This window comes from Lepus europaeus, chromosome 9 (assembly GCF_033115175.1).
Source record: "Lepus europaeus isolate LE1 chromosome 9, mLepTim1.pri, whole genome shotgun sequence".
Lineage (NCBI taxonomy): Eukaryota > Metazoa > Chordata > Mammalia > Lagomorpha > Leporidae > Lepus > Lepus europaeus.
The window spans coordinates 13,994,875-14,021,579 of NC_084835.1; the positions used below are offsets into that span (position 1 = coordinate 13,994,875).

The 26,705-nt window shown below is 65.7% G+C and overlaps 1 protein-coding gene across 1 annotated transcript in view; it reads right to left on the reverse strand.

Annotated features, from left to right (window-relative positions):
• Positions 1-1,121: 1,121 nt before the first annotated feature.
• PLXNA1 (plexin A1) overlaps positions 1,122-26,705 on the reverse strand; it is a 43,316-nt gene continuing 17,732 nt past the window's right edge. Inside the window, exons 9-31 of the mRNA XM_062200578.1 lie at positions 25,272-25,472; positions 23,537-23,633; positions 23,258-23,451; positions 23,017-23,168; positions 22,793-22,913; positions 22,396-22,532; positions 20,981-21,148; positions 20,706-20,799; positions 20,215-20,454; positions 19,986-20,129; positions 19,367-19,601; positions 16,825-16,967; positions 15,489-15,745; positions 15,132-15,198; positions 7,544-7,690; positions 7,307-7,466; positions 6,708-6,811; positions 6,259-6,355; positions 5,863-6,053; positions 5,580-5,749; positions 4,839-5,051; positions 4,601-4,751; positions 1,122-1,217 (exon numbers count right to left, since the gene is read on the reverse strand). Of these exons, the coding sequence (XP_062056562.1) occupies positions 1,122-1,217; positions 4,601-4,751; positions 4,839-5,051; positions 5,580-5,749; positions 5,863-6,053; positions 6,259-6,355; positions 6,708-6,811; positions 7,307-7,466; positions 7,544-7,690; positions 15,132-15,198; positions 15,489-15,745; positions 16,825-16,967; positions 19,367-19,601; positions 19,986-20,129; positions 20,215-20,454; positions 20,706-20,799; positions 20,981-21,148; positions 22,396-22,532; positions 22,793-22,913; positions 23,017-23,168; positions 23,258-23,451; positions 23,537-23,633; positions 25,272-25,472 (3,579 nt within the window). The remainder of the gene's footprint in view (positions 1,218-4,600; positions 4,752-4,838; positions 5,052-5,579; positions 5,750-5,862; positions 6,054-6,258; positions 6,356-6,707; positions 6,812-7,306; positions 7,467-7,543; positions 7,691-15,131; positions 15,199-15,488; positions 15,746-16,824; positions 16,968-19,366; positions 19,602-19,985; positions 20,130-20,214; positions 20,455-20,705; positions 20,800-20,980; positions 21,149-22,395; positions 22,533-22,792; positions 22,914-23,016; positions 23,169-23,257; positions 23,452-23,536; positions 23,634-25,271; positions 25,473-26,705) is intronic.

Here is a 26,705-nt window from a genome sequence, read left to right on the forward strand (position 1 = left end):
TATATACACACACACATATATATATATATGTACAGGTGTGTTTCTATTAAAAACGTGTTCTCTCTCGCTCGGTGAGGGCAAGGGGACAGCCGCCCGTCGCTCGCGGCCCCAGAGGTCCAGGCTGGTGCGGTGGCTGTGGGGGCCTGGTCACAGCCCCAGCCACCCAGCCTGCAGCCCAATCGCTTGTTCCCCTTTGCAAAGAACACCAGTCCCCAGCCGTCTCTCTCTGCTCTGGAGGAGCCAGGACGCTGCTGAGATGCCAAACTGGAAGCCACTGGGGGGATGCTGGGGTCAGGGGAGACAGGGAGGGGGTGGTGGTGGCCGGGGCTGCCTGCGACAGCTCCGTGGTGGGCAGAGCTCGGCCCACCCTTGCGGGCAGCTGCCGAGAGCCGTGCGTGGAAGGAGAATAAATAACGGACGCGTGCTCTGTGACCTGGAGCCCCAGCCCACTGGGCTCCAACAGGCACAGCCCTGAGGACAGAGAGGGAGCTGCCTGGTCCGTCGGGAGTCCCTCGGGAGCTGTGGGCAGTGCCGTCCGCCGCCCCTCCATAGGAGGGGGTGGGGCCTCTCTCCGGTGGCCTTGGCCGCGCAGAGCACGCGGTGAATCTGAGGATGGCGGTGCGGCGAGCATGGGGATGCTGGACGGGGAAGATGAGCGGCGCTCGGCCCAGCCTTTGCTTCATCTCGGATGGACCTGGTCCTCCTGCCTCTCCCGCCGGCTGCCAGCCAGCCCCTCGGGCTCCACGGATGCTGCAGCTCGGGTAGCTGGGCACTGTGCCCCGGCTCCTCGTCCTGGCCTCAACGACACTGACCAGGCCAGCGAGGGCTCTGGAGGGGCCCAGCCTCACCCCTCTGCTCCTCGGAGGCTGCCCCATTCTCCCATGAAGGCCACCGGGCCGCAGCAAAGGTCCTGGGCCAGTCTGGGCACAGAGCCGGTGCAGCAGGCACCACTGCATCCACGCCAACAGAAACCTGGACCCCCGCCGGGTGGGAAGGGAAGGGAAGGCCCAGAGGACGCTGGACCTCACGCCCGGCCCCGAGCGCCGCCCAGGCACTCTGCACAGCTGGGGCGGGGGCTGCCCTCTGGCTCCGCCTCCCACTGGGCGGTCACCGGCCGGGGCTCAGCTGCTCAGGGCCATCGTGTCCACCACCTGCTCCAGCTTGCTCCGCAGCCGCTGCCGCCGGGCCTGCTCATCCTTCTCCAGGGCAGCCAGGATCTGCAGGGCCGGGGAGGGGGCGCCATGAGTCAGGCCTGCTGCCCACTTGTGCGGACGGGTCACGGCATCCGCACGGCTCATGGGGCCCTACTGGGGAACCCCACCCCATGCGCTGCTATGGCCTGGCCGCACCTTAGCGGGGACTATGGCGCAGAGGCCCAGGGCTCACTCCTGTTTCCAGCTCAGCAACTTGAGTTTTGAGGCCGAAGCCCCAGGAACTCGGGGCAGGATCATCCTGGGTCATTACCCCCACTCGCCCCAGGCCCGAGGGCTTAGGTTCCTTGGCCCCTCCGTCCACAGTCGGCCCCCTGCCCCGCCCTGCCCGTCTCCCCTCTGCCCACTGCAGGCCCCCTTCTCCACCCCTCGCCCTCCCCAGCATCTCTGTGCCCCTGTATAGTCCCCCCAGATGACCTCACTCCCCTGCCCACTCCCACCAAGCCCTGGGCTGTGGGCTTTTACCCCACCCCTCTGACCCACAGCCACCCGCCACCCCACTGCCCGTTCTTCCTGTTTCAGGCCACCTGCCCAGGGACCCCTGCTCCTCCTTGACCTCTGCTCTGTGCTCCGGCCCCACCTGCCGCTGCCTCCTCACCTCAGCTGCCCACAGGCATGCGTCACTGGCACCCAGGCCTCCACAAGAGTGTAGACTGGGCTCCTGACCCCAGGCCCGTGGCCGTGGCGGCTTCCCCACCTCCATCAGGGGCAAGTGCGTCCTTTGCACGCACACCCAGAGCCCATAGTCAGCCTGCGGCTTCCCCCCCGCACACCCAGAGCCCACAGTCAGCCTGCGGCTTCCCCCCGCACACCCAGAGCCCACAGTCAGCCCCCGCTTCCCCCCGCACACCCAGAGCCCACAGTCAGCCCCCGCATCCCCCCTACACACCCAGGGCCCACAGCCCCCACTTCCCCCCCGCACACCCAGGGCACACAGTCAGCCTGCGGCTTCCCCCCGCACACCCAAAGCCCACAGTCAGCCCCAACTTCCCCCCGCACACCCAGAGCCCACAGTCAGCCTGCGGCTTCCCCTCTGTACACCCAGAGCCCACAGTCAGCCCCCGCTTCCCCCTGCACACCCAGAGCCCACAGTCAGCCTGCGGCTTCCCCCCTGTACACCCAGAGCCCACAGTCAGCCCCCGTTTCCCCCTGCACACCCAGAGCCCACAGTCAGCCCCTGCTTTCCCCCGCACACCCAGAGCCCACAGTCAGCCCCCACTTCCCCCTGCACACCCAGAGCCCACAGTCAGCCTGCGGCTTCCCCCCTGTACACCCAGAGCCCACAGTCAGCCCCCGCTTCCCCCTGCACACCCAGAGCCCACAGTCAGCCCCTGCTTTCCCCCGCACACCCAGAGCCCACAGTCAGCCCCCACTTCCCCCTGCACACCCAGAGCCCACAGTCAGCCTGCGGCTTCCCCCCTGCACACCCAGAGCCCACAGTCAGCCCCCGCACACCCAGAGCCCACAGTCAGCCCCTGCTTTCCCCCGCACACCCAGAGCCCACAGTCAGCCCCCACTTCCCCCTGCACACCCAGAGCCCACAGTCAGCCCCCACTTCCCCCGCACACCCAGAGCCCACAGTCAGCCCCCACTTCCCCCCACACACCCAAAGCCCACAGTCAGCCCTAGCTCCCCCCCACACATACCCAGGGCACACAGTCAGCCTGCGGCTTCCCCCCTGCACACCCAGAGCCCACAGTCAGCCCTAGCTCCCCCCCACACACACCCAGAGCCCACAGTCAGCCCCCACTTCCCCCTGCACACCCAGAGCCCACAGTCAGCCCCTACTTCCCCCAGCACACCCAGAGCCCACAGTCAGCCCCCACTTCCCCCTGCACACCCAGAGCCCACAGTCAGCCCCTACTTCCCCCCGCACACCCAGAGCCCACAGTCAGCCCTAGCTCCCCCCCACACACACCCAGGGCACACAGCCTGCGGCTTCCCCCCTGCACACCCAGTGCCCACAGTCAGCCCCCACTTCCCCCTGCACACCCAGAGCCCACAGTCAGCCCCTACTTCCCCCCGCACACCCAGAGCCCACAGTCAGCCCTAGCTCCCCCCCACACACACCCAGGGCAGTCAGCCTGCGGCTTCCCCCCTGCACACCCAGTGCCCACAGTCAGCCCCCACTTCCCCCGCACACCCAGAGCCCACAGTCAGCCCCCACTTCCCCCCACACACCCAGAGCCCACAGTCAGCCCTAGCTCCCCCACACACACACCCAGGGCACACAGTCAGCCTGCGGCTTCCCCCCTGCACACCCAGAGCCCACAGTCAGCCCTAGCTCCCCCCCTGCACACCCAGAGCCCACAGTCAGCCCCCACTTCCCCCTGCACACCCAGAGCCCACAGTCAGCCTGCGGCTTCCCCCCTGCACACCCAGAGCCCACAGCCCCCACTTCCCCCTGCACACCCAGAGCCCACAGTCAGCCCCTACTTCCCCCCGCACACCCAGAGCCCACAGTCAGCCCCCACTTCCCCCTGCACACCCAGAGCCCACAGTCAGCCCCTACTTCCCCCCGCACACCCAGAGCCCACAGTCAGCCCTAGCTCCCCCCCACACACACCCAGGGCACACAGTCAGCCTGCGGCTTCCCCCCTGCACACCCAGTGCCCACAGTCAGCCCCCACTTCCCCCTGCACACCCAGAGCCCACAGTCAGCCCTAGCTCCCCCACTGCACACCCAGAGCCCACAGTCAGCCCCCGCTTCCCCCTGCACACCCAGGGCCCACAGTCAGCCCAGCTTTCTCGTTGTGACCTCCCACACCCCACTCTGAGGGAAGCTGCCCGCAGCCTGCACCCTCCTCCCCAGGACGGCCCTGCTGCAGCCCTCGGCGCCTTGGCACTGGCCACACCCATCCTGCCCCCAGGATCACGCAGCCTGTGGCAGCCTGTCACAGTCGGGCAGGACTGAGCCCTCCCCACTGCACATGCACGTAGTCCCAGCTCTGTGTGCCCAGTCCCAGGGACATCCACCCAGGTCAATGTCCCTCAGGGGACAGTCACAACCCCACCCTGATCTCCACTGTGCAAAAAACACTGTCCCCTCACCCCACCCTAATAAGCAAGACTGCCCTGGTCACCGTGGGCCCAGCCAGCTGCTCAGCCCGGCAGGCTCCCCTCCCTGCCCCAGGACCTGGGCAGCCGTCAGGTGCACAGGAGCAAGGGCAGGGACCCAGGCGGCCGTGAGATGCCTGCTGGGGGTGGGGGTGGGGCAGCAAGGGCTGGCTCGGGGCTGACCAGGGAGCAGGCAGGGCGGGGGCTCCAGCGGAGGCCAGGGACCCCTCTGTCGGGCTGGCTCGGGGCTGACCAGGGAGCAGGCAGGGCGGGGGCTCCGGCGGAGGCCAGGGACCCCTCTGTCGCTGCACACGGCGACTGGCCATGCCCACCTCGTCCTTGTACTTGGTGATGTAGGAGTAGATCTCGTGCAAGGCGCTCATGCTGTTGAACTGGCTCAGGTGCAGCCGGGACTGCTCGGCCAGGTAGGCGCTCATGTCCTGGTCGCTGATGGCGGGCATCTTGGCGATGTCGGCGTAGTACCTGTCGGCGGGCGGCCAGGGTGGGTGTGTGTGCGGGAGCCCAGGCCCCCTGGCCACCCGTCCCCTCTCCTCGCCTCTGGCCACCCACCTCTCCACCCAGCTCTTGTAGTTGGGGATGTCCTTGGCGTAGAGCAGCTTGTTGGAGGGCGAGTCCTTGCCCAGCTTGTGCTCCGACGTGGAGCAGGAGTCCATGAAGGTCTGGGCCACCACCGACAGGCAGGCGTCCGTGATGCTGTTCTTGTGGATGTCGAACACGAACTGCGGGTTCTTGATCACGTTCACCCAGAAGCGCAGGGGCAGGCTGCAGGCAAGTGGACCGGGCACACGGTCAGCCGGCTCCCCTTCTGCATAGCCCCCTCCCCGCTGGGCCAGGCCTGGCAGAGCCACAGCTGCAACCCGTGTGGCTGTGCACAGCGGCCTTGGCCAATGACAGCTCTGTGCTGTCTCTGGCCCAGGCCTCAGCTGCAAGCCCTCACTCCAGGGAGTACCCGGAGCCTGCACTGGGCCTTCGTCGCTGCCATCAGCCACTTCTCGCATATGGCGGCCCACACGGGCATGTCTCCACACAGCGTGGAGGATCAGGACCCGCCCCCCCCCGGCCCCGACATGCACGCAGCTCCCACGGCCCCGGGGGCTCCCTGAAGGTGGAGGGAGGAGGATGTGTGCAAACCCAGGGCCAGGGAGGCGGTGGGATGGACAAATGGTGACGGCCCCACCACAGCCTGCAGGAACTCAGCTCCAGACCCGGCCCGCCTGGCTCGGGCTCCTGGCGCCCCCGGCTGCACCTGCCCTCGGCAGGACGCCCCGGAGCACCCCAGCGTGTGGTTACCAGTTGCTCTTCCACGTGTGCCGCACGTCGGCGTCGTGGATCTGGTGCTTGTCGGCCTGCTCGTCCAGGAAGTCAAACATGTACTTGATGGCCAGCGGCAGGGCCGAGCCCCGGTGCGCCGTGCTGAAGATGGTCTCAAACAGGTCGTCCACGAACTTCTGCAGCGTGCCCTGTGGGTGGCCGGGGACACGGAGCTGCACGGCCCTGCCAGGCTGCCCGCGTGGGCCACCTGCTGCTTCTGAACTTGGCCGTCACCCCCGCACCCCCCAGGCAAGGGCCCCACCTTGGTGGCCAGCAGCCGTGTCAGGTAGATCTCTGAGACCATCTTGCTGCCCCGGTCGCCCTCGCGCTGGTCCAGGTGGTCGTGGTTCTTCACCAGGTGCCACAGCTTGGTGCCGCTCTCCAGGTCTGGTGTGATCATGGGCGTGCGCGAGCGCAGGCTGTCGGGGCTGCTGGCCGTGCGTAGCATGCTCTCTGCAGGCACCAGGCCGTCAGTGGGCAGGGCCCCCGTGCCCCCACCCCCACCTCTGGGCATGCAGAGCCCCTGCCCAAGCCTCCCTGGGTTGCTGGGGACAGCCCGGGCCACCGGTGGGGCGGGGCGAGAGTGAGCTGGGGCGCACGCTGTTGGGACAGGCACGGCCTGCAGCATTGGTGATGGGCGTGCTGGTCCGACCCTCACCATATCTGCTGAGGGACTTGGTGAAGGTGGACGAGTTGGAGATGTTGTAGGCTGACGTCTGCTTGGGCACCAGCGCCACCGACGACCCGTCCGTCACCTGTATGCAGAGGGCCACAGACTCCGTGACGCCCCCTGATGCCACCACAATGCTGACTGCCCCGCCCACCCCATCAAGGGCCTGGGCCACACCACGGCGTCTGCGCTGGGAGTGCCTCCCCACTCTGGGCCTCGGTGCTCCGTGTGGGGCAGCTCCAGGGCTGCGGGGACAGTGCCAGGGGCCAGCGTGGGAACCAGCTGGTCCCACGGCCTCTGCCCCCTTTCCTCCCGATGGCCACAGCCTGCCACCGTCCTGGCTGTCCTCTAGGTTCCGGACCCCAGCACGCACTGCCGCGGAGTCCCCAGGGGAGGCGAGACTCGCACCGCGGCCAGAGCGCAGGGCTGGGGCGCACCTGGTAGTGAGCCAGCGTGTTCAGCCTCTTCCAGTCGTTGTCGATCTTGGTGGTGACATCTTCGTCCTGCAGGATGATGCGCGCCATGCGGCCCTGGCGCCACTCTGCGGGGAGCAGGGCGCTGAGGGGGGCCGTGGGGCCGCCCTCCCCCCCGATTCCCGCCTCCTATTTACCCATGTCCGGGGCAGGGCGCTCAGGGCACGTGTGAAGGGCCTTGAGAGCCGAGTAAGGAGGGGCCAGGCCCCGCCCTCTGTCCAGGCAGCTCCTCCCACTGGCACAGGGGAGGAGGGGCCTGTTTTCCACTGCAGCCCCTGTACCTGCTGTGGGGACTTAGCCCCAGGGGGCTTCCCCCTGCCTTCCTGGGCTTAGGGGCCCGCCACACCTGCTGCAGACCCCAGAGCCCTGCCCCTCACCTGCCCATCCCACAAGGCACAGCCCCTGGCGCCACAGGCCCAGCTTTGGCCTCTCACCCCACTCGTCTCCGCCCTGCCCTACCCCCACTTCTGCCCCTTGGGTTTCCAGTCAGCAGGGGCCATGTTGACCCCCCCCCCCCAAATCCTGCTCCTCTGCCCAGGGCCCAGCCTGCCCCAGCCCCTCACCCAGGTCCATGTCCCCGGCCTTGGGCCGCTGGGAGTAGGGGACGCCCTTGTACACGGCGTCTAGCAGCTTCTCCTTGACCTGTGTCACCGTGTCACAGTTCAGCCCCTTCACGGGCACCTCGGGCGCGTTCTCGTTCTCGGGGATCACACAGTTCAGCGTCTGCGGGGAGTGGGGGGCTGCGTGAGGAGGGTGCGGGCGGGGCGGGGCGGCGGGGGCGCGACGGCGGCTGTGCTCACCAGCGTCTTGTAGTCGATCTGCTGCCGGATGAGCTTGTCCTCACTCAGGGAGTAGCGCGCCTCGCCCGTGATGGCGTCGATGGGCCCCTTCTCCATCTGCTGCTTGATGGCGCAGTACAGCATGAACAACGGCTCCCCCGCACACTCCTGCGGCCAGGCGGGGAATGAGGCTGTGCCCAGGACCCTGGGGCTCTGCGCACCCGCCCCGCCCCTCAGTCCTTGCGGTCAGCCACGCTGCTCCCGGGCCAGCATGGCTGCCAAGCTCTTTCTAGGAGGCTGCTCTGTCCCTGGGCCCGAAATCCAGGGAGGATGTGCTAGGAGATACAGAAGCCACGCCCCTGGCACCCTGGTGATACCTGAGCAGGGAGGGAGAGCATGGTGGTGCGGCCCAGCGGGATTTAGGCCGAGACAGACCAAGGCTGACCGATTCCAGCCTGGCGTCCTCCCCCAGGACCCACACACTGAACCTGACTGTGGTGGCCGGGGCCAGGATGGAGACAACAACGCGGGCTCTAAGCGACTGAGAGCTGACGCTGTTCTCAAGAACTCGCCCCGCAGAGGCTCTGCACCCCGGGCCAGCAGGGCTGCAGTCTGGCAGGGTAAATGCCCGCTCCTGGCCCCCCCCACGGCGGCCTCGAGGGCTGCCTCCTGCCCCCGCAGCCACAACTCTCTCCCCAGCCTTCACAGGTGCTCTGCACTCTACCCAGCACCCCCTTCACACGAGGGCTCCCCACCCCCACCCCCAACACTGCAGCCCCTCCCTGCGTCACCTGCGGAAGTGACCTCGCTCCCGCTGGGGGTGGGGGCTGCCCGAGGGCCCGGGCACGTCTGCCTCACTCACATCCTATCCCTGGCACCCAGTACACAGCCTGGGAGGGGCTGCCGGCACCTGGGGCAGGAACTGAACCAATGAAACTGCGTCTAGGGTAAAGGTTCACGTTGCCATGGCAAAGTGAAACCGCTGACTGGACACCAGGGCCTGGGTTCAGGGTCCGCTGCAGTCGCAGCCATCTGATGGGGTTCAGAAGGTCTGAGTGTGCCCCTGGCGGGCAGCAGGCTCGGGCAGCCCCCAACCGGGCCCTTGGCAAACAAACAGTGGCTCTACCCAGTAACCAGATGCTCCGGGCACCTCGTTAGCATCTGCGGTAATTAAAGAGACAGCTGCTAAGGAGCGGCCGCAAGCATGGATCATCCTGAGACCTTGCGACAACACGCCTGTCTTTGAAATTATGTTTCATCTGCACACTTGGCTTCATTAAGTAGGCCGGGAAGGGGAGCAGGGCTGGACGGGGGCCGCTGACAGCTGCCTCTCCCTGGAAATGCCATCTGATGGGAGGGGCCGCCCAGGGTTCCCCAGGACCAGGGCCTTGCAGAGGGCGAACGGAGCACAGCTACAGCCTCTGGAGGTCAGAGCAAGAATTTATCAACCTGAGGTCACAAAGCAAACAGCTGGAGAATCCAGGATTCAAATCCACACCCAGTGGGCCCCAAAGCACCTGCTCTTTAAAAACCAGGTGTCCTCAGGGCCGGCGCTGCGGCTCACTAGGCTAATCCTCTGCCTTGCGGCGCCGGCACCCTGGGTTCTAGTCCCGGTCGGGGCGCCGGATTCTGTCCCGGTTGCCCCTCTTCCAGGCCAGCTCTCTGCTATGGCCTGGGAGTGCAGTGGAGGATGGCCCAAGTGCTTGGGCCCTGCACCCCATGGGAGACCAGGAGAAGCACCTGGCTCCTGGCTTTGGATCAGCGCGGTGCGCCAGCCGCAGCGCGCCAGCCACGGCGGCCATTGGAGGGTGAACCAACGGCAAAAGGAAGACCTTTCTCTCTGTCTCTCTCTCTCTCACTGTCCACTCTGCCTGTCAAAAAAAAAACCAGGTGTCCTCAGAGAAGGCTCAGGCAGGGCCAGCCTCTCTCTCCGACCCAGGCAGCAGCCTGCCCTCGCCGGCCCTGACCACTTCCCTCAGGGTCTGCCCAGATGGCAAAAAGGAGGAATCAGAGCGGTAAGAAGCCGGGAGAGAGCAAAGTCCAGAATCGAAGGCCCCAGACTCAGCCCCCAGCCACGAATGCAGAGAAACCGCTCGGCGAGAAGCGGCACTTTCACAGCGAGAGCCGACCCGGGCAGCCTGGTAAGGGCACGAGCCAGGTGCTTCTCCACCTGGGGCGGGGGGGGGGGGAGTCAAGCTGCACCCCGACCTCACACCACACACCGACAAGAGTTGCACCTCAGTGCAACACGGCAGCTACAAACGGTGAGCGTGCTTTTAAAAATTCCTGTCGCCTCCAAAAAGAAGTAATTCTACAAAAATGACCAAAGGCTACAAACAGACATTTGCAAACTTGGCTTCAAAGAAAAGTTAAAAGTGGCCGATCAAACACAGAAACGGCGCTCAGCTCGCGAGAGGAATGCCAACTAAGGGACCAGCTCTCTGTGTGCACTTAGCAAACTGGCGGCGACCAGACTGCTAAGTCCGGTGTTCCCCCAGGGGAGGAGCCTCAGACAAGAAACTGGCGCGGCTTTTTACAGGACAACGTGGCAGCATTGCTGACGATTAAAACCGAGCGTGCCCGATCGCCTACACTCGCGCTGCTGGAAATCCACTTAAACCTTAGCTCAGCAAACCAAGACAAAGGCGCTACCAGCCGCGGGGGCCGAGGATCCAAATGTTCCTACGCGCTTTGGCAGTGACCGTGCAATGAAGGGCACAGGAGCCACACTGCGGAACATCACGCAGTCGGTAACGCGGAACAGGGCTAACACCTGTGTCCCTACCTGCAAAGGTGGGCCGGGCACACTGCCCACGGTGGGGGGAGAGGGAAGAGAAGTGCAGTGCGTGCAGGCGACACGAGTGCCACCACTCAAAAGGAGAAAACTTCCCAACGAGGAGAAGGGTCCACCCGTAGGATTTTTTCTTCGTGTGAAAAGCACCCTCTATTATAGCTATTTGCTTCAGTTCAAAAGCCAGCCTGGGAAGACAGGCAGCAAAACACGGACGACATCGCCCTCAGAACATCAGAGGGCCGGCGCACACCCCTTCCTACTCACATCCATGCGCTCACGAGCCCAGACGGCTTTCTACTTGTTTCTAGGGACTGGCACTGTGGCGCAGTGGGTTAAGCTGTTGCCTGCAATGCTGGCATCCCGTATGGGCACCAGTGTGTGTCCTGGATGCTCTACTTCTGATCCAGCTCCCTGCTAACAGCCTGGGAAAAGCAGCTCAAGGTGGCCCAAGTGCGTGGGCCCCAGCCACCCATGTGGGACATGAGGATGAAGCTCCCAGCTTCTGGTTTCGGCCTGGCTCAGCCCTGACCATTCTGACCATCCAGGGGGCAAACCAGCAGGTGGGAAGATCCCTCTGTCTCTCTGTAACTTCGACTTCCAAGTACATAAATATATCTTTTTTTAAAGTTTTTGTTTCTAAAGACAGCAAGGGATGAAAAGAATCTGGGTTGTTTAAAAACCATGTTCCCTCCAAGTCCATCTGCATGTTGCACGTGCCAGGGTTTCCCTCCTCTTTAGGGCTGCGTGGTACTCCGCTGTGCGGACAGTCCCTCTTTTCTCTAAGACGCTAGGTGGATGCCCGGAACCTCAGATGGGACCGAATCCTACACGCGCCGTGTTCTGTTCCCAGACAGTCCAAACCTATGTCTAACCCATGACCCACCATCACTTGCAGTGAACGGCTGTTTCCGGGGTGCCCTGCTGGAGACTGTGTAGGCTCAGTGCTGGGCTTCCTGCCCCAGGACGCACCTTCTTCTGCACCTTCCACCCACAGACACCACGCCGTCCCCATCTTAGTAATAAGCACTCATCACGCACCAGTCACATCTGCGGTCTGAGGTACGGCCCTGGAACGAGGACCTCCCTTCGCTACCGGGCCATGGACGCAGGGCTGCTCTCGCCCGTGGCTGCGGTGCCCGCGGCACACCCCTCCCCTTGCCTCCTGAGAACGCTCACTGGCTCACCGGCTCGCCGCCCCGCCAGGAAGCGCTTCCTGCCTGCTACGGCCAGCAGCACACCTCCTGAGGTCGGGCCGCGGTGAAGCGGAATGAATGGTCCCTGCCCTCAAGCGCTGCCGCCCCACAGAACCGCTAAGGGACGGCGCGGACACACCGGACAGCGGGGGGATTCCTGTCCAGGCAGGACGGAGGGGGCCGGCACGAGGTGCCAGCACGCAACTTAAAACCGAGCGGTCACTCACTTCTGCAGCTTCTCAGGGGCGTTTTCAGATCACGGGGGACCCTGGGCGGTGAGCCCTGGGGAAGGGGGTGCCATGCATACCACATCTTGCGTAGCCACTCCTCCACTGATGGACACGTGGTCGCTTCCATGGTACCTTAGTGAAAGCATCCAACCGCAAAAGGACAGATACTCGGACTGTACTGATACCAGGGACCGCAGAGACAGAGCAGAACCGGGGCTGCTGGGGCCGGGGGGGGGGGGGGGCGAGAGAAGTGGAGAGGGGTCCCAGCTTGGGAGGAGGCACTGCTGGGCACGGGCGGGGGTGACGGCTGGGCCATATTATCAGCGTGCAGTCAGCCTTTCACATCCGTGGATTCCACATCCGTGGAAGCAGAAGGAAAACACCGGGTGGGGGCTGAGCGCAGACTCTCGCGCGTCATCGCTGCTGCACACAGGAGGGCAGCTGTTTGCACAGGGCTCCCCCGGGTGAGGGATCCCTGGCCGTCCAGAGTGAGTGGAAGCGGGGGCAGGGCAGGCCTGCTCTGTGCGAACCCCGCACCCCCTCACAGAAGGGACCGGAGCGTCTGTGCACTGCCCCTCACGGATGCCGAGGGGCCTCTGTCTCTGACGCCACAGAGCCTGCACCCTGCAGGATGGTCCGAGGGCAGGTTTCATACCGCGTGTATTTTACCACAGTCAGAACAGTTAGAGGAATCTGTGGCGTGCCCAAAAGGAACGAGCTGCCAAGCCACAGAAAGACACGCGGGAACCTCAAATGCACGTGACCAGGTGAAATACAACAACCAGGCGAGGCTGCGCACAGTACGATTCCGACGCGATGACATTCGGAAAAGGCAAACCCAGGGGGATGACAGGGAGGTCGGGGTTCCCGGGGGTCAGGACAGGAAGGGGTGGACAGGCAGGGCAAGGAACGCCACTCTGCAGGACGCTGCAACAGGGCACACACGACAGTGCACGCCGACCAAAGCCGACAGGGCGTGCGATGCCAAAGGTGAACCCGGCGTCTCCCGGGGACGTCACCGTGGGCAGTGACACAGCCGCGGAGGGCAGGGATTGCGACAAGTGTTCCTCTGGGTGGTGGTGGCGGTGCCCGGGCCGGGCAGGCAGTGTGGACACCCCTCGACTGAGGATGGGAGCGTTCAGTCCGGGTGAACCCCTGGGAGATGGAACGCCCTCTAAGTCCACAGCGCACTTCAATGCCCTCTTCCTACCGCACCGCTGTCCTGCCCAGCCCACCCCGAATGCTGAGAACGCCCAGGGCCTCGCTGGTAACCAGCTGTGCAGCAGCTCGCGTCCAAACAAAAGACATGGGCAATGCAGTGCACTGCGTTGGCGTGGCCGTAGGGCTCCCTGGGAGCTACAGCCATGGGCGCTGCCCACCGTGGTCAGAGAGGGTCAGGACCCACGTCAAAGGCCCAGGAAAAGCACAAAACTCACGTTTGAAACATGGCTGCTGTGCCGTACATGTGAAATACCCCAAGAGGAGGGACCGTGCTGGGGCTGCGCTGCGTGTGGGGCCGTCTTGGCACCATGTTTCACTGCAAGCCTGGGGCTGCTCAAGGTCGGGGTGTGGCCCAGGGGACCCCGCGTGATGACTCTGTCTCGGGTCCCCAGCTTTACGCTAAGGCAGCCCTGGGAGGCCCTCGTGGTTCTAGGAGTTGGGTTCCCAGCTCTTGGCTTCGGGCCGCCCGGGCCCAACGGTTGAGGGCATCTGGAGAGTGAACCAACGGACAGGAACTCTCTGCCACTATCTATGTCTCTGTCTCTCTGCCTCTTGGATGAACAATAAAGTTTATCTTAACATAACATACAACAAAACCCAAAGCAGCCAGTGGCCAGCGGCACAGACACAGTCAGCCCCCAGGCCAGGCTGAGGTTAACTCAGGCCGTGGGCCATGGCCTGTATCCAGCGTCTGTCTCCCTCTCTGCACCAGCAGGAATCGCCCTGGAGGGGGGTGACCGAGGAGCTTTGAGAGCTCCCTGACCCGACTGCACCCCTTTGCTGGGACCACACTGCAGATGAGGGTGGGCTCGGGGTCAGCACGGCCCATGATGCTCCTGCGTGCAGCCCTCCCCTCGCCTGCTGCCACCTCCCTTCCTAGCCTCCCTGGCCGTCCACCACCCCGAGACGCGGCCTCTCCTCCAGGACGTAGCCCCGCAGGCCCTGCACTGTGCAGTGCTCCTGCAAAAATGCACGGTGCCCCAGCCCTGTGGCCAGCCCGACAGGAAACAGAATCCACAGCCGACCCAGGTTCTCACGCGGGGCTTGTGCTGAGCCTGCCTGTCTGGGCATGAGAGCTGCCTGCAGGTGCACCTGCTCTGAGCCGCAGCTCTGGGTGGATGGAGCTCAACCCCGTGAGCATGAAAACCAACGACAGATGTAACAGGACGGCACTTTTGCAGGAAATGCCCAACTCTGTGTTAGCTGTCACCACTTCGGCATGCAATGACGATATGATTAGGCTGGGTACTGCTGTGCGCACAGGAACATGTCACCTCCTGCAATGGCCACAAGGCCCACCCCCTCGCCTTCCTGGGTCCTTTCTCTCTCACTGCCTCGCTGCTCCCTCCCTGCAGGCTGTCTACCTTCACCGCAGGGACCTCAGACCCTTGCCCCTGCCCTGTCTCAACCCCCAACACCCACCCCCCATCCTGCCTCCTGTGTGTCCTGAGCCGCGGTGCAGACTGCTCTGGGCACGAACACCTCTGAGCTGAACTGGGCAGAGCAGCATCCTGCTGAGTGACAGCTGAGCCGGCAGGGGCACAGGCCATCCCAGGATTCCATGAAGAAAACGAGGCTTTGAATCTGGGCAGTCAGTCGGCACCAGCCCCCACCCTCGACTGCTAGGCCACAGAGCTGGTCACCGGCACGTGGACAGCACACAGGGCACATGCTTAATGCACACACACGGCTCAACACGGGGATCCTGCTGCTCCCAGCCTGTGACAACGTGCACCACACCGCCAGCCAGGTGGCACCCGATCCATATGACGGCTCCGCACCTGCAGTGCAGGCAACTGACTCCACGAACGACAGCCCCAACACAGGCTCGGGGGCCTCGGCCAGCTCCCGTCTCCACCGTCCGTACTCCTCAGCCTGGTGACCCAGCTCCGGACACTGGCACAGTGTAGAGACCTGGGCCTGCGTCCAGAGCCAGCTCAGCCGCTGGCTGCCCAGCTCGGACACCCACAGCTACCTTGTGGGCTAGGCAAGGGCCGGCACCTGAGAGGAAGGGAGGCAGGCAAGGGCCAAGGGCTGTGTGTGCCCAGGCACCGGAGGCCGGGTCCCCGCTCCCCGAGCCGGCTTCTACTGCCTTTTCTCCGTGCCGCAGCCCAGCCCCTCGGCCCGCCCCTCCCGCCGTCGCTCTGCTTGGATGCCTGCCTCCAGCCTACCTTGAGGAACTTGTACAAAAGGAAGGTGAACCAGTTGGTCAGCATCTTCTCGGCCACCGACTCAGTTCTAGGGAGTGGAGAACAGCAGGACAAGGCCAGCTGGCGTCACGGCCACTGTGCAACAGCAGGGGCCCTGCAGCCCCCTCCCCCTTCCAGGCCTCCCGGAGGCACCCACTGCACAGGGCACCAGGCGGCTGTGAGATCTGGAGAGCCCAGGCCCTGGAGCCAACTCGGGCCTGGCACTGGCAGCCCCACACGGTGCCGGCACGCCTGGGGCCTTGCTGTCGGTGCCTGGAGATGAGGAGGCTGAGGCTCAGGGGTCCGGTGATCGCCCCCCACCCCCGCCCCGGGGCTCACCGCCGCAGCAGCAGCTTGGGGTGGTTCTTGCTCTCCAGGTTCTTCTCGATGAGGTCGGACAGCAGCTGCTTGAGCACGCCCGTGGCGTACTCCATCTCGCCCTGCAGGGCCGTCATGATGAGCGAGGCCACGTTGCCGCGGTCGCGCATGGAGAAGCTGCGCTGGGCCTCCAGTGTGCGGATAAAGGTGAGCAGGAAGTGCTTCTTCGTCAGCAGCTGCCCAAACAGTGTCAGCGACTTCTCCACGTTGGCCTGCACCTATGGGCACACCCGGGGTCGGCACGTCGCCCTGACTCCCCAGCCTCGACCAGCCTTCTGGGCAGAAAGGGTATGACCTGGAAGCTGCCACCATGGCTCGATGCCATCAGCACAGCCTTTGGCACAGGTCCCCTGCTCCGCGGCCCGGGAAGCCCACAGCAGGCAGGGACAGGACATGGGCACCGCTGGTGCTGCTGGGAGTGCAGACTCTGGGTGGGGGAGGCAGCTCCTGCCACCCCTGCACAGCCAGGCCCTCGGACCGGATCTCCCCTCGCCTGGCACGAATGAGCTCGGAGAAAGCCCAGTGCCCTGGTGTCACGTGCGGGGAGTGGGGCGCACGTCCTGGTCTCACTCTGCCTTCAGATAAGCAATGCAAACCCAGCACTGTCCCCGCCTCATGGACAAGGACACCCTAGTCCAGAGACAGGAGGAGGCCTGACTGGGGTCACACAACACGGAGGTGGGAGAAGGGCTGCAGTGCAGGCATGGCCGGCTCCAGGGCTCCAAGGCTTGTCACAGCAGGTTTCCTACCAGGCTGTGCCCAGAGGTCACCAGGGACACCTGGCTCCTGGTCCAGGCAGACGACAGGCACTGGGCAGAACACACACAGTCTCAGGTGAGAGACAGTCGGACAGATGACAGTGGGAGGGGTCCTATGGGGAGCTTCAACAGGGCAGCAGCCTGGGGTGGAAGGCCATGAGCAGAGCTGCCAGGAACCACCCAGCATTGCAGGTGAGCAAGCGGCCAGCAGGCCCCTTGGAGGCAGCACCCAGGGAAGGGCCGAGCACGCAGGCATAAGGGCAGTGTGCTGTGAGGAGGCCCGGCCTCCCCCTGTGCTCCTGGGCCCTCTCCTTCCCGCCTTCCAGAGCCACCCTGGCCAGTGCCCTGGCCCAGCCTGGACACGGGGCTCGCTGCCTGGCCCAGTCTTGGATCTGCCTGGGTCCTGAGCCCAGCAGGACTGGGCTGCCCTGAGGACTCCCGGCTGCTGAGGTCATCCGGCCTGCCCCACACCCAGGGGGCCTTGCAGGCAGCGTGTGGCGGCGGCCTCTGCTTGCCGGCCGCGAGGCTGGTGCTCCTACCTCCATCTCCTTGAGTACAGGGTGGTCCTCAATCCCAGGGAACAGCACACGCATGGCGTACGTGCGGTAGTCCAGGAACGGGATGCCGGCTCCGTCCAGGTCGTTGGTCAGCTCGTGGATGTCGGTCTGCAGCTCTGCGAAGGCTGTGTGTGGCAGGACACGTCATCAGCGGGGGCACCTCCTGTCGGCCCCACCCTCCCACTGCCTGTCCTGCCCTGTCACTCCAGGGCTTTGCGACCACTGTGTCTCCCGGTGCCTGGCTCCCTAGCCCTACCAGGGACCAAACTCCTCTCCCTCCCGGGCTGCCACAGGATTAACCCGGGTGAGAGCAGAGATGGCTGAGGCACCAGGGCTGGGCTGGGCAGGGCCCCAGGGTCACAGATGCTGACAATGGGGGGTGGAGCCTCCTTCCACCACCCAGGAAGGGACGGGGTACCCAAGTATGGGAGGTGGGGGGCAGCAGAGGCCTAGGGCCAACTGGCTGCATGCTGTGCCCCAACCCCCACGCCCCACCCTCCAACAACTCCCCACGCATACCTCAGGCACACAGGGGCCCTCAGCACAGCCCGACCCCCCTCCGGGCCGGCTCTGCCTCCGTCAGGAACAAAGGCAGGCAGGGCAGTGCAGCAGCCTCGGCAGTGCAGCAGCCTCACAGAACATTCCAGAGCTGTGAGGTGTCCGCTGCAGCTGCCTGAGGGATGCGCTATCTGATCGTGAGCCAGAGGAGCGCCAGGCAGGCTGGGGCTGGGAGCTGGGGGCTGCGGCTGGTGGGTTTAGTTAAGAGGTGGGGCCTTCACGTCCTGGGCCCGCTGTCAGGCTCACCTGCACCTGGCCAGCCGTAGAGCCGTCACCACCACCATGCTCCACAGGCCATCCCCAGGGAGGCCCAGGCCACCCGCCTCCTGTCCACCAAGCCTGCCCTCCGGGTGAGCCCCAGCAGCCCCCAGGCATTAGGTTTACCAGGGTCTGGGGGCCCCTGGGATGCGGGACTTTCTATGTATGACAGCAGAGCCCCTGCGGATTTAGTAACCACCCCATCCCGAGCCTGAGCGGCTTCGATGCCCGGCCCTGCCACAGGAATGCCCCAGGCTCTGCACCACGCCTGGCACTTGAAAACTCGCCACCAACGCCAGCTACTCACAAGGCTGCTCCCGCCACACCCCCACATGGAGGACCACACGGAGTCTCTGACAGGCTCACGGGAGGCCTGGAGCCCCAGGAAGGTGGGGCTGCACCAGGCTAGCTGGTGGCCTGGGGAGTCCCCAGTGGCACCGCTGACCGCTCAACCTGAGAAAACGGCTGGTTCCAAGTCAGCTACCCAGGGCCAGGGGCTGAAGGTAAAGCCCAGCAGCCGGCCCCACCCCCGCCAGATGGCCCCCACACAGTCCAGGGCCTCTGTCCCAGATCACGAGGGCTCCTTCCGGCCCCGGCCTTGGTGCCCACCTCCTTGCTTCCAGCATTGAACTCTCTCCACCCCCATGCAGTCACTCACAGCCCCAGGGCTCAGTCCAGGTGCTGGGGATCTGCAAACATCTGTAGGGTCAGGGCCGGCTACCCTGAGCAGGGCTGCTCTGAGGCATGTGGGCAGGGACGGCGGCCCCGGACCCCGCGGCACACCAGGGGAGGTCTCTGTTCTGGCTGGGACACGGTCTTGCCCTTCCCGTTGATGCTCACAGCTGATGCTCACCCACCTTCCTCCCGGTCCCAGCCAGCCCATCCGCAGCCGCTGCCTGCCCAGAATCCACCCCACCTGGTCTCAGGGCTTCAGGGGGTGCAGGCCAAGCGAGGCAGAGCCCGAGGCCCCGTGTGGCCATCAGGGACAGGCTCCATGGCTGGCCCTTGAGACCCTTTGGCCAGCTGACTCATCCACTACGGTTGTGTTGTTCCCAAAGGCGGGAGCATGCCTGAGACATAGAGGGCAGTGGACACTGGAGAGGGAGGAGCCCCAAGCCAGACTGATTCCTGGATGCAGGGCTGAGGGCCTGAATCAGCTACGCAGGTAGGCACCAGCTGCACCCTGGCCCTGCCCCACAGAGGAGCCCCAGGCTGCTACCGCCACTCATAGCCACAGGGGTCCCAACAGCCGCATGTCCCATCTGGGGGATGCCATAACCTGAGCCCCTTGCACACAAAGGCCAGCCCAGGCTGAGATGTGTGTGAGCCCAGGGGGCTGATGACAGACTCCGGGAGTAAGGGCTGCACACCCCACACAGACGGCAGCACCCGTGGCAGCCCCGCCCAGCCAAGCGGGTGCTGTTACTGTGCCCATTCTGCAGACGAGGGGACAGAGGCACACGAGGACAAGGGGCCCATTCCTAGTGTGGCAGTTTCTCCGGCAGCAGCCCACAGAAGCAACATCTGCTCCAGCAGCTCGGAAGCCCCTGCCAGGCACCCGGGCCAGGCACCTGTCCAGGGCCAAGCCCAGGCAAGGCCGCAGCAACACTGTAAATGGAGCCAGCACCAGCAGGTGGGAAGGCACTGGCTCAGAGACGGCAGCTGTGCCAGCAGGCCCCGAGCCACCCCTCCCCCCGCCCCCGCGCACCTTCCTTGCACTCCAGGGCCACGCGGGACTCCAGGTTGTCCATCTGCAGCTGCAGCCGCTTGAGGGTGCGGTCGGCGTCGCGAGACTTGCGCTTGTACGCGATGAGCACGGCCACGATGACAAGCAGCAGCAGGCCCCCGCCGCCGCCGATGCCCACGATGGCGGGCAGCGTCAGCAGGCTGTCCGAATACACCTGCAGCGTGCCTGGTGAGAACTCGAAGCCGCCCGCTCGCACCTGTCGGCCAGGAGGAGAGCCGCTCGAGGGGCGCTCCCACCCCTCCTGCCTGGTGGCCATGGGACCCCACACACTGCCTGAGGGTGGCGCTCCACTGATGATCTGGGGGTGGGGTGGGGTGGGGATCAGCACCAGGGCACGGCAAGGGCTTAGGACAGGGGGCAGGTGGGGGACTCGATTAGGTAGAAGCAGCCTCAGGGTGGTGCTGGGGGCGGGGCCTGCACAGTTGGGCAAGGGTCTCTCACTGGGCTGGGGACAAGTCTCGAGCTGGCTCACAGAGCAGGGATGGCCCTGCTGCCTGGGGCCAGGAGACCAGGGCTGGGGCCGGGGCATGGCTCTCCTAGGTTCCTCCTCCCAGGTGGACAGGCCAGCCGGGGCACGCACCGTGACCTTGTGCTGCCCGGTGAGGTTAGGCGACTCGCACAGTAGCTGCGTCTCCGACACGGTGAGGATGCAGGGCGTGGAGCCGATGAGCACCGTGTAGTTGAGCCGGGAATTGCCAGGCGCGGGAGGCAGGAGGTTCCGGCCCTGCACGGGGGAGGGGTGAGCTGGGGGGTTCGGGGGGGGTTCCCTGAACTCCACCCCCCACCCTGTGCCGGCAGCCAAGACCCACCTTGAGGATGAGGGGGGAGCTGGGCTTGAGCTCCAGCAGGCCGGTGGGGCTGAGCGGCTCCAGCACGGGGTCGGGGTAGTAGACGAAAGACGAGGAGTTGAGCACTAGCAGGGCGCGCACGTTGTCCATGACGAAGCCCAGCTCGTCCGGCCGCTCTCCCAGCTCGGGCGGGCTGCGCGTCGGGTTGTCCACGGACGGCGCCCGGCACACCATGGTGGTGTCGTTGTACACCATGCAGCTCTGGGGACGCGGGGCACCGGGAGGCTGGGCCACCACATCCAGTGGGCCAAATGCCCCACGCACCAAGGCTCCTTGGAGCACCTACCCCGGAGGGTCCAAAGCCAGGGCCCCTCCCACCCACCAGGCAAGCTCACATCCCTTCCCCAGGGTCTCCCAACACAGCCAAGGATGGCCCAAGCTGGTGTGTGTGTGGGGGGTGGGCAGCAGGGATAGTAGGAACTAGGCGGAGCTAACAGAGGGAAGGGACTCACATTCTCCCTCTCAACGCCGCCGTACTTGGCTCGGATTCGAGGTTCGCGCACCGTGGCCAGATTGGTGCCTGTGACCGTTAGGAGGGTCCCACCACTAGAAAATGCAGTGGTGGGGAACTGTCAGACAATGCTTGGGGGGGGGCAGGCCCAGGACCCCTCCCCTTGGCAGTGGCCAACAGGTACAGCGCTCCCAGCGCAGGGTGCTTCCTGGCGGGACCACCCACAGCACACGGAGGAAGCTCCAGCTCAGTGGGGGGCCTGGGCGCCGCCCCCACCTGTTGATGCTCCACTCGGGGTCGATCCTCAGGATGGTGGGGTCCTCGGTGTAGTTGTACTTCACCTCGGGGTTGCTGAGCTGCGCGCGGTTGATGTTGATGACGATGGGGGCGCTGCCGGGGTTCTGCCCAGGGGGCGTCAGGCAGCGGATCTCCCGGGAGTTCCTCCTGGGGGGCCCGAGGTGGATGGTGAGGTGGCAATCGGAGCGCTGGGCGGAGCTCACCCGCAGGGAGAGCTGAGCACCAGGCTCCAGTGTGGTCACGACCACGGGCAGACACCAGGCCTGCCTCCGGGTGGCCATTCCTGCAGCCGTCCCTTTACCCTCCAGGCAACATGCATTCCAGTCCCTCCCTGGGGCCCAGTCTAGCCACTGGCTCTCCCGGTTCCTGCTTGGCACAGGGGCAGGCCCTGCAGCGTCCACTGGGCCTCTGACCTGCAGGCCTGCTTAACTCAAGGGCCTCCATGCCCAGCGGGGCGGGCCCTGTCCTCTGCACCCACCCCAGCCACGGGGGCCCAGCTCCACACCCACAGGGCCTATGCCCCCTCTGCAACTTCGGGCAGCAAACCCACCCATCCTGCTGGGAAGTGGGCGCACAGCCTCCACCATCACTGAGCAGGACCAGAGACCAAGGTCATGGCTCCGACCTCTCGCACCTGTTCTGGAACCACCTGCCCTGTGCCTGCGGCTCCAGAGGCCTCAGAGTTCAGGGCCAACTCCCACACCTGGCTGGGACAGACACCTTCCCTCCCTGTGCCTCGTCTGAGAAACGGGCCTTCCTCCCCCAGTCCCTGGACCACCAGGGGACAAGCGAGCCTCCTGGGGCGATGGTGACCCGTCACCGGTCACCCCCTGGGCAGTGAGGCTCACTCAGGGTCCCCTCGGCTTCTTCCCCACAGCGGGGAAGCCCCACAGCCACCAGGCCCCCTGGCTGCAAACGCCAGTGATGAGCCTGATGACGGGTGATTACCGCAGGGCCGCGCCATCATCATCCCTAATCTAAAATTATCCACTTCAAGCCTCAGGGCTTTTGTTAAGATTTTTGTTTTCTCTCTTAAAATTTTTTCTTAAACACGGCTTATTTTGTTCCCAAGGGAATCCCCGGCTCCCAGGGAAGGCCCAGGGCAGTGGCAGCCAGGTAGCACCCGCCTCTGGGAAGCCAGGCCCCGCCCACCCACGGCCCCCTCCCTCCTTCCCTCTTCCCACTGTGGAGGTAGCCGCTGTCTCCATGGTAACCTTCTCCCGCCTCTGGGTTTCCATAGCGATCACCCCAGCCAGCACTCCATACCCCCGTTTCCCAGGCAACGGGAGGGGGCGCACAGCCATCTGAACCAGGAGGTACAGCCCTGGCCCCCAACCACCAGCAGCAGAGGGCAGGCGGTGCCCCAGCCCCCCACTCCCACCCGCGTTCCGTACCAGGAGAAGGAGCAGGGCCGGCCGCCGACAGACACGGCCACGTCACTGCCCGCATTCAGATGGCTGCCCTCGATGCCAATCCAGGTGCCCCCCGACAGAGGCCCGCGGGAGGGGCTCACGCGGTAGAAGGTTGGAGTCTGCAGGAAGAGGGGCTTGTCGGCTCTCTGGGGCCACAGCGGTCAGGCCTGCTCTGCCCGCCTGCACTGCCATCTGTGTCACCAGACCAGGAGCTGACCACGTGCTCCAGGGCCCGGTGCGGTGGGGAGGAGAGGGCAGGGGGGGGTAGCCCTGGAATAGGCACAGTGCAGACCGCGGAAGAGCCCACCATACCTGGATGTGGGGACCCCAGGCCAGCCCTGCACCCAGGCGGGGCCTGAGCAGCCGCCAACAGACTTACCACAAAGGTGAAGCGCTTGGGCGACAGGGCCCGGTAGTGGGGAGAGCAGTCCCGCACACACACCTCCACCAGGGCATCGTGGGACCGCACCGTGCTGGCATCCCCGATCTCGCAGACGATCCTGCAGGCAGGGGGCGACCTCAGTGACTGCGCAGGAGGTCACCCCCGAAACCAGGCAAGCCCAGCTGGCTCCTCTGTCCCTCCCTCCCCGGCCGTGTACTCACTGCTCGGCGCTGATGTACTCGCTCTCCACGGGGCTGCACAGCACCTTGCCCACGCGCACGCCCAGACGCACGTCCTCAAACCGCAGGCCCAGGTTCTCCCCGGTGATGGTGAGCCGCGTCCCTCCCTGCCTTGGGCCCGTCTCTGGGGACAGCTGAGGCGAGGCAGAGCGGGTGGGCTGAGCGGGGTAGGGACCAGGTGGGGCTCGAGTCCAGTGGGGGTCCCACCGCGGGCAGGGCCTACCTTGAGGATCTTGGGGTCCGTGCAGCGGCTGCTGCCGTGGCGGGCGTGCATCCAGGCGGCGGGTGAGTCAGCCGGGCAGTGGTGGCGCAGGGAGCAGCGGCGCTCGGCCACGCACCAGCCGCACTCGAAGCGCGGGTCGGCCTTGAGGCAGAGGCCACAGCTCTCACGCAGGGCCGGGCACTTGTACAGGTGGGCTGCGGGGAGCGGGGAGCGGGGTACGGTCAGCCCGGCCCAGCCCACCACCCCACCCCCACCGCGGCAGGGCCGGCCCCTGCTCACCCTGGATGTTCTGAGGGTTGTCGATGACGAAGTTGCCGTTCCACACGACAGACAGGTTCACAGGCAGGTCGCTGATGTCGTTGCCCTCGTAGGAGTACTGCGGGCAGCAAGCACGCGGGCAGGTCAGCTCCCGGCTGCGGCAGGGGGTCAGCGACGCTGGGGCTAGGGCTGGGAGGCTCGAGGGGGCCCAGCACCCAGGCTCCCGGCGAGACTGGCATTTCCTGCTGAGAGCCCAACTCCCACATCAGCCCCCTGCGCCTGGCCCCGTCTCTTCGGGTCCCACGGCACCCCAACCCGCAGCCACGCAAGGCCCTCTCCAGGGCGACTTCCCTGCTTCCCAAGGTGGGCTCCTTGGGGACCCCCTCTAACCACCGGGAGCGCTCAGTCCCACAATTACCTGCAGGCAGCCCCCCTAGGAACCAGGGCTCCCTGCTGGGCTCCTGGGGAACAGATCGGGGTGCTCTGTGAACCTCTGTATCTTCAGCTCCTGATGGGCCAGGGCAGCCTCCCTCCAGTCCCTCCCTGCACCCCCCCGCCCCGCTGTGCTCTACTTTCCGCAGGTGAGGACCTCAGCGGCGCCCCCGAGCCCAGCCTCTCCAAGGGCCAGGCTGGCAATTCATCCTGGGTTTATCGCAGGCATTTAATTGGATCCCATCAAAGTCCCCGATACTCCCTCTTCCCTTTAACTGCGGCTGACGGAAAGACAAATGTGAAGCTGGAGGGAAGGGGGAGGGGCGGCAGAGGTGCCGGCTGGGGAGCCAAAGGGAAGGTGGAGACAGGCAGCCGGCGAGACACGCGGGGAGGAAGGGGCCGTGGAGACCGAGTGAGCAGAGAGGTGACAGAGCAAGCCCGGGACCGGAGAGGCGGGGGGAGCTCCAGGACAGGGGCAGAGATGATCCTCAGCCCACCCTGACCCCAGGAAGCCGGCGCCACCCGCCAGATCCCACCCCACCCCTCTAGGATGGACCAGAGTCCGCTGCGAGGCCGCAGGAGTCCGCCCTCTGACCTCATCGGGATCCCGCCCCTGGGACTCCACAGGGTGGGGGGCGAGCAAGGCCCTGCTGACAACTCAGGGGCCAGCGTGCCAGCACACGGCCAGCCACCCTGCCAATCAGGGCCCAAGAAAACCCCAGGAGATCCTCTCTCCTGACCGCAGCCTTCCTGCACTGGTGGGGACAGTCAGGCCAGCCGGCAGTGTTGGCGCCGGCCCCCGCCCCCTGCGCCCCCAGGAGAGGGCTCAGCCCTGTGGATCATCCATCATGACACTCAGAGCGTCCCTAATGTCACCGTATTCCATTGGAAGCCCCGAGTGTGGCGTGTCCTTGGTGCCCTGGCAACGCCCATCCGCTAACAAACAAATGCAGACTGACGTGAGCAGTTCCTGCATGTGGCCACGGCACACGGGAGTGGATGGGCTCTGGCACCCTGACCTCGGCTCTCCTGGAGTCGGGTGACAATGGCCAGCAGGCACCCGGTCGCTTCTGCACAGAGTGACCCGTGGTCCATAGAAGAGCCAGGCGATCCCATCAGGGCTTGCTACACTTGCCCTTTCCCCCAGGGACCAAATGCCAGGGCGTTCTTGACAGCTACAAGGAACGGGCAGCCCCCTCACCTGCCCAGCCCAGGCACACCGGAGGCAGTGCCTTCTCTCATCCAAGCACACCTGCCCTGTGCCCCGGCCCGTTCCAGTGCGTGCGGGCCCCCACCAGCCCCCGCCTGCTCCCACCCGCCTCACCGAGGAGTTCTGGCACTGCAGGCTGGAGCTGTTGAAGCGCAGGGCAGTGACACGGGCCGGGCTGCCCGGGATGTGGAAGAGGCACTCGTAGCCACGCTGGCCTGACTGTGGCTGTGGCAGGTTCCGGGCAGCCAGGGTGATGGGCTTCACCACGCCCACGGGCACGTAGATCTGGGTGGAGGGCAGGATCTGCGGGCAGTCCTGCAGGCAAGAGAGTGCGGCTGAGCCCGGGATGGGGGCTGGACAGACCCTACTGCGTCCGGGCCTGCAGTCTGCACAGAGCCCACTACCTAGTTACCCACGGGCAACCTGAGGGGCACACGGTCGGGATGGCAGGGGCAGGAGGCCTGGCTTCTGCTCCCCGGCAGGCTGCAGCTGCCCACTGACCGGCCAGGGCAGGCCCTCTTTCCTCCAGCCCCAGGGTGCTTGACCCATGCTCTGGGACCCACCACCATCCTACTGACCAACAGGCCCCAGCTGGCCTACAGCTGGCAAGGCCCTGGAGGCGAAAGCAGCCAGGAGTGGGGCAGTGGGGCCACAGGCTCTCCACTGAGGGCCCCAGGGCATGTAAAAATAGCCGGAGCCCGGCAGAAAAACAGCTGGGCCCCCGGGGCCCGTGTTTCGGCAACAGTAACTGATGCAATGGCCCGGCTTCCTTGCAGCACGGCTGCGGCAGCCGCGGGAGAGCCGGCCCCTCGGGAGCGGAGTGCCGGAGCCGTGCTTTAAATAGGGATGCTGAAAACAGCCTGCAGTCCCCAGCCTCCCAGGGCTCCCAGGGCGGTGAGCGCCGGGGACCAGCTCTGCAGCGACTGCTGTGGCCCCAGGAGGGGCGTGGACTCCACGCCGGCTTCTCAGGGGACCTAGGGGAGCAGAGCTAGCCCAGCCCAGCTGAGCACCACTGCTGGGTGGGCAGCGATGCTCTGGTGTCCCATGGCCCCTGGCTCCAACCCGGGGCTGCACCTGCAGCGGCCGTAGCAAGGATACAGCAGCATGCACAGGGCCCCGGACTGCAGGGCACCCAGTGAGACGCAGGCTGGAGTCTCCCATGACAGGGCCTACCCTGCCCCTGAGCACCTGGGGACATGGATTCCTTTCTGGTTGCGGCCCAGGCTTCCCCGGGAGCCCCCAGGAGCAGCTGAGCTGCTGCTCACTGCCCATTCTAGCCAGGGAACACTGACAACCCCAGGTGGCCCAACCTGCAGGAAGCCAGAGGGTGACTGTGGCAAGGCCTGGCTCTCCTTGGTGTCCAAGAGTCCAAGAAACCTCTGGGCTGGAGGCAGGAGACCCAGCGCGGGCTCACCCGGCAGGAGGTCCCAGCCAGGGCTCAGCCCAGGAACCTGGCCCCCCGTCTACCACCTGCCCCCCTTCCAGGTGCAAACGCAACAGCCAAGGGCAGACACGCCCAGCTGGAACCCAGCCAACACGGAGCTGCCT